Raw genomic sequence first — 12,839 nt, forward strand, 5'->3', positions numbered from 1 at the left:
AAAGGTTACTTTTTTGGTAATAAAACAAAGATTTCATTATTTTTACCTGTTCAGCCTCTGACAAAGTAGAATTTTTCACTACCTTCGTGTCATAGCAGCATTACCACTCAGACTTTCTTGAGTTTTGTAAATAATTTTAAACAGTAAAAACTATTTAAAATAGGCTTTTTATTATTACTGTTAACAGAGTCCTTAGTGCTTTTTTGTCAATAAAGCTGCACCTATTATTTTACTCGGGGTTTAACGAAATGTTATGGTTTTTATTAACTTTCATATTCTCTTGCAGAAGCAAATATTTAATCAATAACTGAGTTTCTTTTGTAGGTGTGTATTAATTGAGATTAAACATAATTTCTTTCAAGCTTGCTAAATTAGAGTGAGATGTATAGGTAACGTCAAGTTTTACCTGTATTTTAACAGTGAGAGCAAGTTGAATACATTGGTGCAGAAACTTCATGACTTCTTGGCTCACTCATCGGAAGAATCTGAGGACGCAAACTTTCCTCCAGCATTATCTAAAAACAAAACCATAAGTAAAAAGACATTTTATGTTTTTATTTTTAATGTATATATGATTCTAAAGTTAAATAGCTTTGTGTTGTTATTTCACTATATCACACTTCACTGGGGCAATTATGCAAAGTCCTAATGAGATTTAAGTGGTGATATCTTAATAAATATACACTAGGCCTTTGATAGAATATTTCTTTCAGTTCTGAATCTTTTCCAAATGTGAGAAAAAGCTAATCCTACTGGTAATTTACCTTCTAGGAAACATTAGATGGCAAACATGCATGTATTTGGTGTGGTAGGGGTTCCTTGTTCAGTTTTCCTGAATGTGTAACTGCAGTATCTTGTTTTTTCTGCTGAAGTAAAGCTTTTGCAGTCCTTGTAGTTGTGGAAGAAGTTTTGGAGATTATGCTTTAATAATTATTTGAAAAAGATTTCTACATGTAATCTGGAAACATTTGAAAACAAAATAATACTTCTGAAAAACGTGGAGTCTACACTAGGTCAAATTTGGTATTAGAAATTTTTACTTCCAAGTTAGAAGTAGGTAACAAATTTTAAACACTTTGTTTTGATTACAGTCATAAAAAGTGAAATTATTTCATAACAGTACTGAATAAAATTTGTTTCCAAATTTAACTAGGTTAAATCTGTTTCCTAGTTTAACTAGGACTGGATACAGGTGCAAAACCTTTCAGTCTCTACTGTTTGATGAGCTAAAAGTTGTGCTGAAGTGATAGAGTACAGGAGAATGAGAGTGTGTTGGCTGTGTTACAGAATTTATTTTCAAACTCCTGTTGTCCTAAGTAATAAACTTACATGGGTTTTCTGGTGTGCAGTTACTATTTTTTAATGTTTTGTCTTGAGAGAGAGTCTGCTGCCATGTGGTGCTAACCTCCTTGTGTCAGCATCAAACTGAACTGTTAACATAGGAAAAAGAAATTATTCATGTGATACTTCAGCAGAATAATAAACTAAACTGTGATACAGATGCATCTCAAAGTGAAATTTTGCTGAGGAGCGTACTGGGGAAAAAGAAATCTTTTCCCTTTATCCTGTGTAGTTATGAAGTAGAATTTGGCTCCTTGCCTTAAAGTACAGATTTACTTTGGAACAGGAGTACACTCACTAATTAATAGCAGACATGTTTCAGTGTTGGTTTTGATATCTTGGATTTTATTTCTTGAAAAAAAAATATATTAAAGTTGAAAAGTCAATAATTAAACACTTAAATATTAGGAAATGCCAGAATTAACTGTGCAAATTTACTTCCCCTCCCAACTTTCTGTGCATAATGATAGTGCCTTTAGCAACTGTGCTATTTTTTTTATTATTATTTTAATCCACAGGATGCTCATTCAGTGTACAAGTGATAGACATGATTAGGGCCAAATCAGGTTTATATAGTAATGGAACTCGTTTTGTTCCAACATTTGGAGGATATGTGAACTACTAGGTAGAGTGTTGTGAGGAGGGAGATGATGATGAAGATGGTTAAGTGTGGTTCAGGAGAGTTGGAACATGTCCCTTCCACACACACAGGTCAATTAAAATATGAAGCAGTTGCTCACTGAGCACTTCCATCTTGTGCACTGCTGAGGAGCTGAATTGTACCATAATGCTTATGCATTAGGAATGATAAGTAAAGTGAAATTGCACTGGCAACTTTCATTCTGGCTTTTCTTAATTGTTGAGTTCTTGATTTTACAGCCTTAATGATGTTTCTTTATCCTCTCTGCATTCGAATCGGATGTCTCCCTCCTCTACGTTGCGCGGGTGCTAGCAGGAGAATCACTGAGAGCGTAGGAGAGAGAGACTTCCTGCTGTCGTTTCAAGTGACCAGCCCCTGCCCTGGAGCAGCAGTCACAGGCCTGCGCTCTCATAGCCCTGAAGTGGATGGAGCATGTGCAGTTGGGTCAGCACTAGGAGCTGTGCGGGGATGCAGCGTGCTCGGTCATTCTGTGGGGATGGCACATGTACAGTCCAGTCACACGTAGAAGCTGACAATGGAGCACGTTCAGTTGTGTTTGGGAATAGCGCCTGTGCAGTCTGGTTAGCAGTCTGAATGCAGAATCTACAGAGATTGTAGCTGACAGAATCAAAGAAATCTCTACCGAGCATGTACAAACTGATATTTTCCATGGATTTATCATTTAGGCAAAATTGTCAAGAGTAGAAGGTGGGTAGCGTCTGGTCTCCGGAAGAAATGTCATCCTTCTTCCAAATTTCAGGTTCGTTCCTCAGAATGGGGGAATGCCTCTAATATTCCAGAGAAGAAATTTCAGGTACTTAAAAGGGCCAAAACCTTTGTTTCCATTTTTTATTCCCCCCTACCTTAGCCTCACATGCAGAAAAGGCTGGATAATTTTGGCTGAAATTTACCCAAAGAATTCAGCCTAGGTCAAATACCCACCGTTAAATTTTCTATTGAAAGTGATTTAATTTTTTTGAAGTGTAAAAGAAAGTTGTTTTTCCCAAAACTGAAGTGAAAGGATATAGTAAGTTGCAGTGCTAGCAGTCTTATGTTAAAATCACAAATGATTGTGATACGTAGCCTGTAATTACACTGCCACTTCACTTGCATGTTTCTCAGTAGTGCAGCTATTCAAATACTGCTATTACTAAGCCTTTTGAGCAACTTCATACAAGTATCATAGAATCACTGAACTTGAAACTTTCCCTTCCATTACCTGGACTGGTGGATGGAACAGATACTAATAGGTTGCATGTCTTTAGGTTTTATATTCCACAGTTCCGAAGATCGAGAAATGGGAATTCTCTATCATACCCTGTATCAAATGAGATTTTTGTCTGTGGTTCCATGATCCCAGATTTAATATTGTGTTTTTAATGTCAAGATGTGTAAGAGAAAATACTTAAAAGTAGCTTCTTGGAAATTAAAAAAATGCACTATGTTATTTCTGCATATACAGTTGCACTTTCATTTCTTCAGTATTTCTTCACCAATGGGAAGGCTGTCTTTCAGCCTATCAGCAACTTACTGAAAGTAATTTCTAAATGATTTCTGTAAAATTTATGCCGTACAGTGGATTGTGTTTTGTTGTGCAACAGTTTGTCTCTGAAAGTCACACACTCATCTTTATTCACGCTGGTGAAACATAAACAATGCTATGATGTATGATGTGAAGAACTTTTAATATTTCTTGCATTTCAGTGGATTCCTTTAACTTCTCTCCATAGGTAAAAGTAGAGAACCTAAAAGTAGTCCAACTTCAATGGAGAACAATAGAGAAGAGGTAGGAATAAAAATGCTTTTGAATTTTAGTTGCATGATTGGTGCAGAATGGCTAGTATAGGAGATGCTGAGTTCACTTTGTTGCTTTTACAATAAATACTTAAAGAATATTGTCAGCACCATGCAGTAGAAGTCATCGTATCTGCTGAATAGAAACATTACCTGTAAAATATTTTAAAATAAATTTAAAATTAAATTTTAAATTTTGAATGATACTTTGATTTAGGCATATGCAAGCAATCCTGTTCCTCTCCCCTCTCCTTTATTTCTAAATTATTGAAACTATTCTATGATTCTATGAAATACACAAATTTACGTGGACAACTTCATTGTCTTTCTGATGCACAAGAATTCCTGGCAAAAAAAAGTCTCTAACACAGTTTAGAGAGTTAGGTTTTACTTACCTGAGCTATGCAAATGCATTTTTGTTAAGAAATGCAAAGTGTTGTTAATTGATTCAGATTGAGTATATTGCAAAGTGAGTTTTTGTTTTTCAGGAATTCTGGTTAATATTCTTCTACCCTTATTCTGTTCTTTGGCTGATGTGTAAACAGACTCTTATTTTGGGTTTAAAAGAATTGGTCTCTGCCTCATATTTACACTTACACCTTGTTACTTGGATAACAGGTACTTAGTTGTCCTTTTAAGCAAATATGCTTCCTTTTTTAAAAAAGAAAAAAAGATGGAGAGACAGGATCTTTATTAAACATGAGCAGATTTCTTGTATATGGTATGTTGTATACATCAAAGACAGTTTTCATGTGGTATGTCTTAGTAATATCTACTCTCCTGTTGGAAACATTCTGGTTGACAATATGTTAATATGTAGAGAAAGCACAAGTGCCAGTGTCCTGCTTTAGTTTGTCTTTACTGCAGTAAATTTAGGTATGTATTTGATACTGCCCAAACCTAGTTATGATACGCGTGCACAAACCTCTGAAAAATCAGTTTTCCTGTAAAGACAGCCAGCCCTTTCTGGCATAAGAGCCAGATAACAAGTGTCTGCGTTCTGCTGGCAATTCTTGGGTGCGTACTAGTGATAGCTCCCTACTGCCAGCCTTCAAGAACCCTCCTTATTCTGTATGTCAGAAAAGATGACGGTTTCTTCACACAGTGTGAAAAACATTTGTAGACCTGCATAAGCTACTGCAGCACTAAGTGCTGTGAGGAATCCTGGTGAATTGTAAAAAGGGGAAAACGCACGGCAGGTGGGTATGTGTGAGTCAGGCCATTCCTCCATGGGCTAACCATGCAAGTTAACATTGCAGTGAAGACACACAGAGCAGGAGGCCCCAGAACTGTTCATGATTAGGACGGACCAGTGATGATGAGCCATTCTCAGTCCCGCCTCCAGAAAGCTGAGAGAACTTCTCAGCAGGTCGTGCAAGTTGAGAATTGCAAGGAGAGCATTTCCTCAATTTCATGAAGACATCAGTGCTTGAGATACGTGTGGTGTTTCTCTCTGAATGTCTCGACTTACAACAGTGTCCTCTCTTAATTTCTTTTAAGATATATGCGTAGGGATGTTAGCATTAATGACTTAGCTTAGAGTTTGGTGACACCTATTTTTAAATGTTTTTAAAAGAATAATGACTTCTTGGAGTCTTACTACTGATTTGAAACTCCATAGATGTAATTTAACTGAACTGGCATGACTATTGAAATTGTGTGTCACTTTCTGTTAATGCTTTTCCTGCCCTTTTCTTTTTTTTTTTTTTTTTTTTTTTTGGTAGGAGTGCTGGTGACTTTTGAGATGTGTTCTAGTTAATGTAAGAAACTGGTTTTGTTGACTGGTCACTTGGTCGCAACTGTGTTGACTTTTTAATTTTTTCTTGTTTTTAGGGCAGTAGTTCTTCAGAAAGAACCAAATCCTTAGGATCGTCACGTTCAAAAAGGTTGGTTTGGAAAAGAAAAACAAATAAATCACTTTTTGGCCTGTGAAACTATAGAAAAGTCCGTGCACTATGCCAGATACTTTTAGTGTACACCAGTATAAATCATTAAGTTAGCGGAGTGCTGGTAAAACCAGCGCCTCATAGTGCACTTAAAATGCAAACCATCTTTCAGGGTCAAAGGTTAAGAACATAAAGCTTGATTTTTATTAACAAAGGCAACAACATTATCCTGTATCTTCAGGACAAAGGTGTTTATACAATTGTTCCTTCACTTTTGCTATTTCTAAATGCAGGATTCTTCCAAAAATGTAAGTTGGGTCATACGGAAAACAGGCTTTATGTACCTTACTGTTGGGAGACTAGAAGCAAAATGTGCTATTAAGTTGTCCTGTGCAGAAACTGCCATTTGCTGTATCTCTGCTTAATCCTTTGTTGCTCTTTGATTTAAAAAAGTACAGAGTTAACTGTTTACCAACCAGTTTGAACCTACAGGAGACAAATTATTTGTGACCTAAGTAACAGCAGACTTGGTCTAGTAAAACTCCTTCTCACCTTTCGCTCTCAGCTGGTGCTCATTCAAGTTATGTCCTTCATGATTTTTTAAAAATCACAGTATACTGTGTAGGTAGGTGAGCTCTTCTAAATGCACGATTTCAACAGCTGCCTTCTTACGGCTCTTTAAAAGTGTGGTATATCTCTTTTCACTCTCTTTTTATCCACGTTTGTTTATTTTATCATGTCTGCTGGAATTAAATAATATTCTTCATTCTTCCTTTGCTGTTTGTCTCAATCCCATATTTGCAAGTGTGGTTTTCTTTTTGGCTTTAATTTCTCCCTGATCTTCTGAATCCAGTGTCCTCCTGAACTCTTTCATTTATATAATTTTTACAGTCTTGTTTTTTTGCTTCTTGTCTATCACTAAAGGTATTTTCACTCATACATTTATCACGCTGTGCCTGATACTGACAAAAACAGTATCCTGCAGTAGTTCATGTATTACCTTCAGACTACTGAAAATTATGCTCAACATTCTTTTTTTTAAATTTTTTTTCTCTCCTCCCTGCCCTGACATAGTAAATTCATTCATTTTAATGGATTCAGTTCTAAATTATATTTGTGTGAAATTCTGGCAACGGGTCTTTTTATTCAACAGTCAGCTTTTTCGTTTCTTTCTGCATTTCCTTTATTTCCTTGCAAGCATCTTTTTTGCCAAGCTGCTTTTTGTCATTTGCTAATAACTGTGTGTTCTCTTTGCGCTGCCTGTTAAACTTGGAGCGATGTATAAAATTTCTGAGAGGATACTCACTTGTGTTTCATTCAGGCTTTTTTCCTAAAAGCGTGACTTTCCTGCATACCTTCTTAAAAACACATCAAACCTTGATTTTACAAAAAAAAAATACAGCAAGCCTGTGAAACAAAAACATTTTATTCGTATATCTTTTTATTTCACATAGGAGGGGAGAATTTCTGTTCCGAACAAGAAAATTATCCTACAACTTATTTATTGTAATAACTCAGAGCATCCCACCTCATAATGTCTTAAATGAATTTTAAAAGGACATAGGTTTCCCCAATTAATATGGTGTTTTGCTTGCAAAGCGCCAGGCTTACCTGTATTGAAATATGTAATATTTGTCGCGGTATGGGTTTTTTTCTGTCTATGCAGGAAACCTACAATTGTAACAAAATATGTTGGATCAGATGATGAACAAATCTTAGATGAAACTGTAAATGAAGATATTTCAAATGAAAACTCAGAAAACGATGTTGATATGAAAAGCTTGCCTAAAGGTAGTTCATGTCTTTCTTTGTTTCTGAATTCAGCAAATTAGCCAAGATTATGATGCAGCATAAATAATTAACTAGAATGCACATGTATTAGTAAAATGCCTGTCTTAGGTCCTGTTGGCTTTTATATATAAACATATATGCTCGTGCACAAACACATGCACCCTGTGCACGCGCATTTAAAAGAGGAAACCGAGCACCTTTAGTTTTGAACCCAGCATACTTTAATCTGTGGGTACACCAGGATGTGTTGGTGGCTTAATTTCAAATGTCTACTGCCATCTGTATAAAACCAACATGAAACAGGGGAAATAATTTATTCTTTTGTAGAAGTCTTAAACTCTTGTCACTTGCGAGTCTTACTTACTTTACTGTTCTGTCTTTGAGGTTATTAACAATTAGATCAACAAAAGCAAAACTAAGTCTGGGGGGGAGATGTCATTATTGGATCTATTTTTAAGTACCCTTTTAAAACAGTTAAAACTATAAGCCTACATACATCCCGCTCTTCTTAACTATAGCATGAGTTTAATTAATCCCTTCCATTTCTTATCTGTGACAGTTACAGGAAAAATTGGAGGGACTGCTACTGTTTACTGCAAGAGTAGCAGTATTTAAAGCAGTCACTTTAAAATTATTTTTTCAGAATGTTAGATTATTTCCAGTGTCCTCACAACAAAAGTATTAAAACTGAGCTCTAAATTAGGAAAGGTACTTTTTCATTCACATAATTTTGATTAGTACTCTTCTCTGTTTAAATAAAAAAGTGAATTTCTGAATTTTTTTAGAGACAAAACAGGTTTTATTCTATTGCTTTTTAGTTTATTTCATGCTGAAATAAATCAAGATGAGGTAAACTGGATAGAAGGGGGGGAAGAGAGAGAGAAAAAGGGTAGTTACTCTCAGGCTTTTGATAGATTTAAGTGACCTAACCAAAGTCCTTTATTTGTAGCATTGCAGTGCAAATTCCTGTACTAGACATGTCCAGCAATATGACAGTCCTGTTCTGCAGATACCACATCAGGGCAGAGAGAGCAGAATTTGCTCCTCATAGCCCATCCAGTCTTTGGCTTTTGTACTACAACTGCAAAACAGACGTAGTCTGAAGTGTGTGGTGGGGTTTTTGTTTGTTTTGGGTTTTTTTTTTCTGTGAACATCTGTGCATTCAAAACTTTGTTGAGTTTTAGTCAACAGATTGCACTTTTTTTAAGGTACTATGTTGGCTTTTATTTAAACAGGACTTTTGCACTTCATTTGGATGTGTAATGGTTTCCAATTTCTAAATGAAATTATTCTAGGTACAGTGGTTGTACAGCCTGAGCCAGTGCTGAATGAAGACAAAGATGATTTTAAAGGGCCTGAATTTAGAAGCAGAAATGCCGTTAAAATGAAACCTGAAGCTCCCAAAAAGCGTGGAGGTAAATACAATTTAAAACATTTACGAAAACGGGTTTAAATTGTTGCTTATGGCCACATTTGGTACATCTAAAAATTGTTCATATTTCTAATAAATTATCCTAAAAATACCTCCACTCTTCTGGCTTTTTGTTCATTAAGGATTCTAGCTGGCTGAAATTAGCCTCCATTGCTGCCCCTGCAATGCAGCAGTGAAAGCTAAGATTAGTTCTCATTAAACTCCTTATTTTCAGTAGCTATAGGATGCATCATTAGGTACTCCATATGGACCCTTCTTGCTTGGTATTCAGAACAGTTGCTTGGTTGCGATCAGGTGTTACAGGTATTCCTTTTTTAAGGAATTACATTGGAACACCATTGATACAGGAACATTCACTGACTCACCAAGGAAGCAACCACATTTGAGCAGGAACATGTATAGGCATATTATCAATCAGTGAGCTAACAAGAAACCTAAAACCTCTAACAATTCAAAGACTTTTGTTTTTAAATTGTGGGAAAAGTTAGGTAGACAACAGTGATAACAGAAATTCATCTCTCATTTTTTTCCAAAAATTAAAGGAGGGGGAGGATTATGTATAAAGTAGCCAATAAGAAGGCAGATATTTTCGTTAATACTACTAGCAATATCTTAGTTCACACGCCTACAGCAGTACCCAGGATATTCAGCCAAACAGCTCTTGTACACGCTATTCATTCTTCCCATTGTAGCATTTGAGACACTTGCTCTCTTGTTACTATAATTTAATAAGTGCTATTTCTCCATCTGTGGTTGAAGAGAGGAGTAAAATGTGACTGTGTGGAAAAGTGCTTGTGCATACATATGGGCTCATGCATGATTTTAATCACATTTTGAGTGTTGATGTTTTCTGTAAATTATTAATCTTTGAAAGTCAGTTCCTTTCTAGTCATGCAAGATGTCCTATTCAGCATATAGGAATGCTTTTTCCATTTGTATTTATAACAATTTTACAAGAGGTCCGACATAAGTCTTCAGGGGTATCGTGTTAAAAAAACAGGACCCCCTTTCCGCTTGAGCTTAGTGGCCTGTGTCTGCACCCCCAGGAGAATTCATATGACCTGCCCTTCCAGCTCTTTTTCTCCATCCGTAGGGAATTTGCAGGCCTGCCTTTGTCTGTCTGGACTGGTTACTCATGTACTGGTGCCTGACGTAAGATAATAGTTTTGGAAGAGGCATCAAGAGTTTGTTTAAGCCATACCTTTATCCAGGGCAAGCTCAGCTATATCTGTGTCACTACTGATAATCTTTGACTTGATTTTAAAGCTATCCAGTACACGTGTTAAGCTCCTGTCAACTTTCAGGGAAATGGGATAGGTACTGCCTGCTCCTGTGTTGTCCCCATTTCCAGACCAGGAAAGGTAGTCAGGCGAGGGACGTGACTGCAGTCTGCCTCAAGAGCAGCTGGATTAGGAATGTATCAAAATGGTTTTATTTTGTGACATGCACAGAAGAGGTAGTGCAGATCCATTTATTCTACACCTGCATGCAGCAAGTCTAGTTACATGAAGCGGCACTTGCCTTTCTTTTGCTACTAGAATAAGGTGCCTAGCATGTGCACATACAAAGTTAAGCATTACTGGTTTAAGCAGGTAAGCATGTAGTCCCGACTGCTTGAGATCCTGAATTCTATGCACAGTGCAAGTAAATAATAACAATAAAATAAAAAATGCCAGTCTGTCTTGTTCTTTGCAGAGTGCATCTTCACATTTTTATTAGGAGTTAAATGTCCTGTTTATATTAGAAATAGTAGTAGTAATAGAACTCTTGCCTTTCTAGCAACCAAATGCTCTTATTCAAGACTGTAAGAGGCACTGTGTCAGTCCTTATTTTCAAGTTCTGTGTCTGCAGAATGGTGATGGTTGTATTTTTGCTAATAAACTCATAGTTAGGAATATTTTTAAAGTATTTTCTCAGTATTAATGAATTAGTAGTTGTTCAGTTTCTTTGGATCATTATCATTTGTAGTAGTAACATGGTTTACAAAGGTTTGCCTCATAAATTATCCTCTTTTTTTTCCGGTGCCAACTTGCAGATTTTAGGAAGGAGTCAGCAGTGCTTCCCCTTAAAGTTGTAGAAAAGGGGGAAGTGGCTTGGGACTTGACAGTGAATAGCTTGTGCTCCCTCAGTTGGCTGTTACCCTCTGTGATTCTTACCCCCGTTTAAGGACTGTGGTGTTTGACAAAGCCTGGGTAGGCTTCTGTGCTGCTTGGTATAACAGAATGTGGTATTCTTTTCCAAGTAGTACGATACGATGGATGTGTTTGTTTGAGGTTTACCAGCAGCATTTGAAACGGGCATGTGAGCTGTTTTTGAGGTCGTAAGAGGTGCTTTGCAAGTCCACGAGCTTTGCAGTACATGCAATATTGCATGCATTGAAGTTGAAAACAACAAATCTTGTATTCAAAATTTCAGACCTGCTATTTTCACTGTAAGGGTGTATTAGTTGTTCTTACTGGCTTGTAAGCTATTTGAGATTGTGCTTCAGTAACAAATTGCTAGTAGCTTGTATTGTGTCTTGAGAATGTTCATTCGGTTCCTTAACATTGTGGTGTTGGTGCTTGGTTCTAATTCTGTGGTAGTGATTATTTAAAAAAAAATATATATATGTAGTCTGTACTCAGATTGTAACCATTAAGTTAACCATTTGAGTTAATTTCCTTATACTACTTACTGAACATGACAGTAAAGGACAAGTCACAGTTAAGTGATCCCATATCAAACCTCTATCTGCTTGATTCCAAGTTAAGTTTTTGAAAGTGTATGAACTGAGTGTATGAGCTTTCACAAATGATTTTCCTTTTTCTTGAAAGCATCACTGCTGTTGAAAACACAACGGTCTCATAGTATTAATTAGTTGGTTTAACAGCCTGGCATGTAGCAAGCCTCCCAACCCCAAGTTCACCACCTTTCAAAGTGAATTGGGGGATTGACATTAAAGAAATGCTTTCTTGACCAAATGTAGATACAGCAGCAGAGTGGTATGCAAACTGTGGGAGCAATCAGCAAGGTGGTGAGAACATATGTATTATAGCAAAATTGTAGTTAAAAAAACCCAAAACTCCACCATCAAGAAGGGAACAAAAAGTGAAGTAAGATTTTTCAGGCACTATTATAAGGATTTCATGTCTCTTCTGTAACAGTTTCCCATATTTTTCTTTGAGAAACTAAAACTGTATGTGAAAGAAATACCATAGTACAAACATGAATTAAAATGGTATTTTATAAACAAAGATTAAATGAAGAAGGTTGTACAGAATATCAGGACTGCTTTGAAAGAGTTTTAGTGATGACTCTTATTTAGGTGTGTTCTCATGAGGTGACGAGTTATTCCAAATTAAATCTCTCAAAGGAAAAAAAATTGTATCTTGGCCCCAAGTGGAGCATAGAAATTAGAGGAAAATTCTTTCAGTCTTTAAATGGCGAGTGGTTACAGAAAGATTTCTCTAATGCTGGGTGGTAAAGTAATAAAGGCATATGAAAAACCTAACAGGACAAAATATTGTAAGAAAATGAAATAGGTATAACAGATTTCTTAAAAAAAATAAAAATGAAAACAATTAATGTGTGGTTTATAATCCTCTCTATAGAGGAAGGACTACATGGAATTGTAAGCTGTACAGCTTGTGGGCAACAGGTGAACCATTTTCAAAAGGATTCAATCTATAGACATCCTACACTGAAAGTTCTTATTTGTAAGGTATGTGGTAAACAGTTCTACAGTTTGTACTGTTTGTTTTTGTTTGAAATGTCCTATTAGTTGATTTGGGTGGGATTTTTGTGGGAGTAGTTCTTGTTTATTAGCAAATAAAATTCTCAGTCATTAACTGTTACAATTAAGGAAACTAAAAGCAGAAAACAAGGCAAATACAGCTTACAAATTTATATTCCTATTTTCTTATACCCCGGTTAAATTCATTGTCGTTTCTTTGTAATTTATTTTTACAGTTTTAAG

At 36.1% G+C, this 12,839-nt stretch overlaps 1 protein-coding gene across 2 annotated transcripts in view; it reads left to right on the top strand.

The window, feature by feature from the left end:
* Positions 1–297: 297 nt before the first annotated feature.
* The window catches only part of ATRX (alpha thalassemia/mental retardation syndrome X-linked), a 77,354-nt gene continuing 64,812 nt past the window's right edge, over positions 298–12,839 (top strand). Inside the window, exons 1-8 of one of the 2 annotated variants that reach the window (XM_009327849.1) lie at positions 299–324; positions 421–533; positions 2,742–2,795; positions 3,712–3,767; positions 5,609–5,661; positions 7,328–7,452; positions 8,748–8,867; positions 12,475–12,584. In XM_009327849.1, coding sequence (XP_009326124.1) covers positions 3,747–3,767; positions 5,609–5,661; positions 7,328–7,452; positions 8,748–8,867; positions 12,475–12,584 — 429 coding nt within the window. In that variant the 5' untranslated portion in view covers positions 299–324; positions 421–533; positions 2,742–2,795; positions 3,712–3,746. Of the gene's footprint in view, positions 325–420; positions 534–2,741; positions 2,796–3,711; positions 3,768–5,608; positions 5,662–7,327; positions 7,453–8,747; positions 8,868–12,474; positions 12,585–12,839 lie in introns of both variants that reach the window. The other variant, XM_009327851.1, reaches the window with a different exon arrangement.

Source organism: Pygoscelis adeliae, unplaced genomic scaffold (assembly GCF_000699105.1).
Source record: "Pygoscelis adeliae isolate BGI_AS28 unplaced genomic scaffold, ASM69910v1 Scaffold14, whole genome shotgun sequence".
Taxonomy (NCBI): domain Eukaryota; kingdom Metazoa; phylum Chordata; class Aves; order Sphenisciformes; family Spheniscidae; genus Pygoscelis; species Pygoscelis adeliae.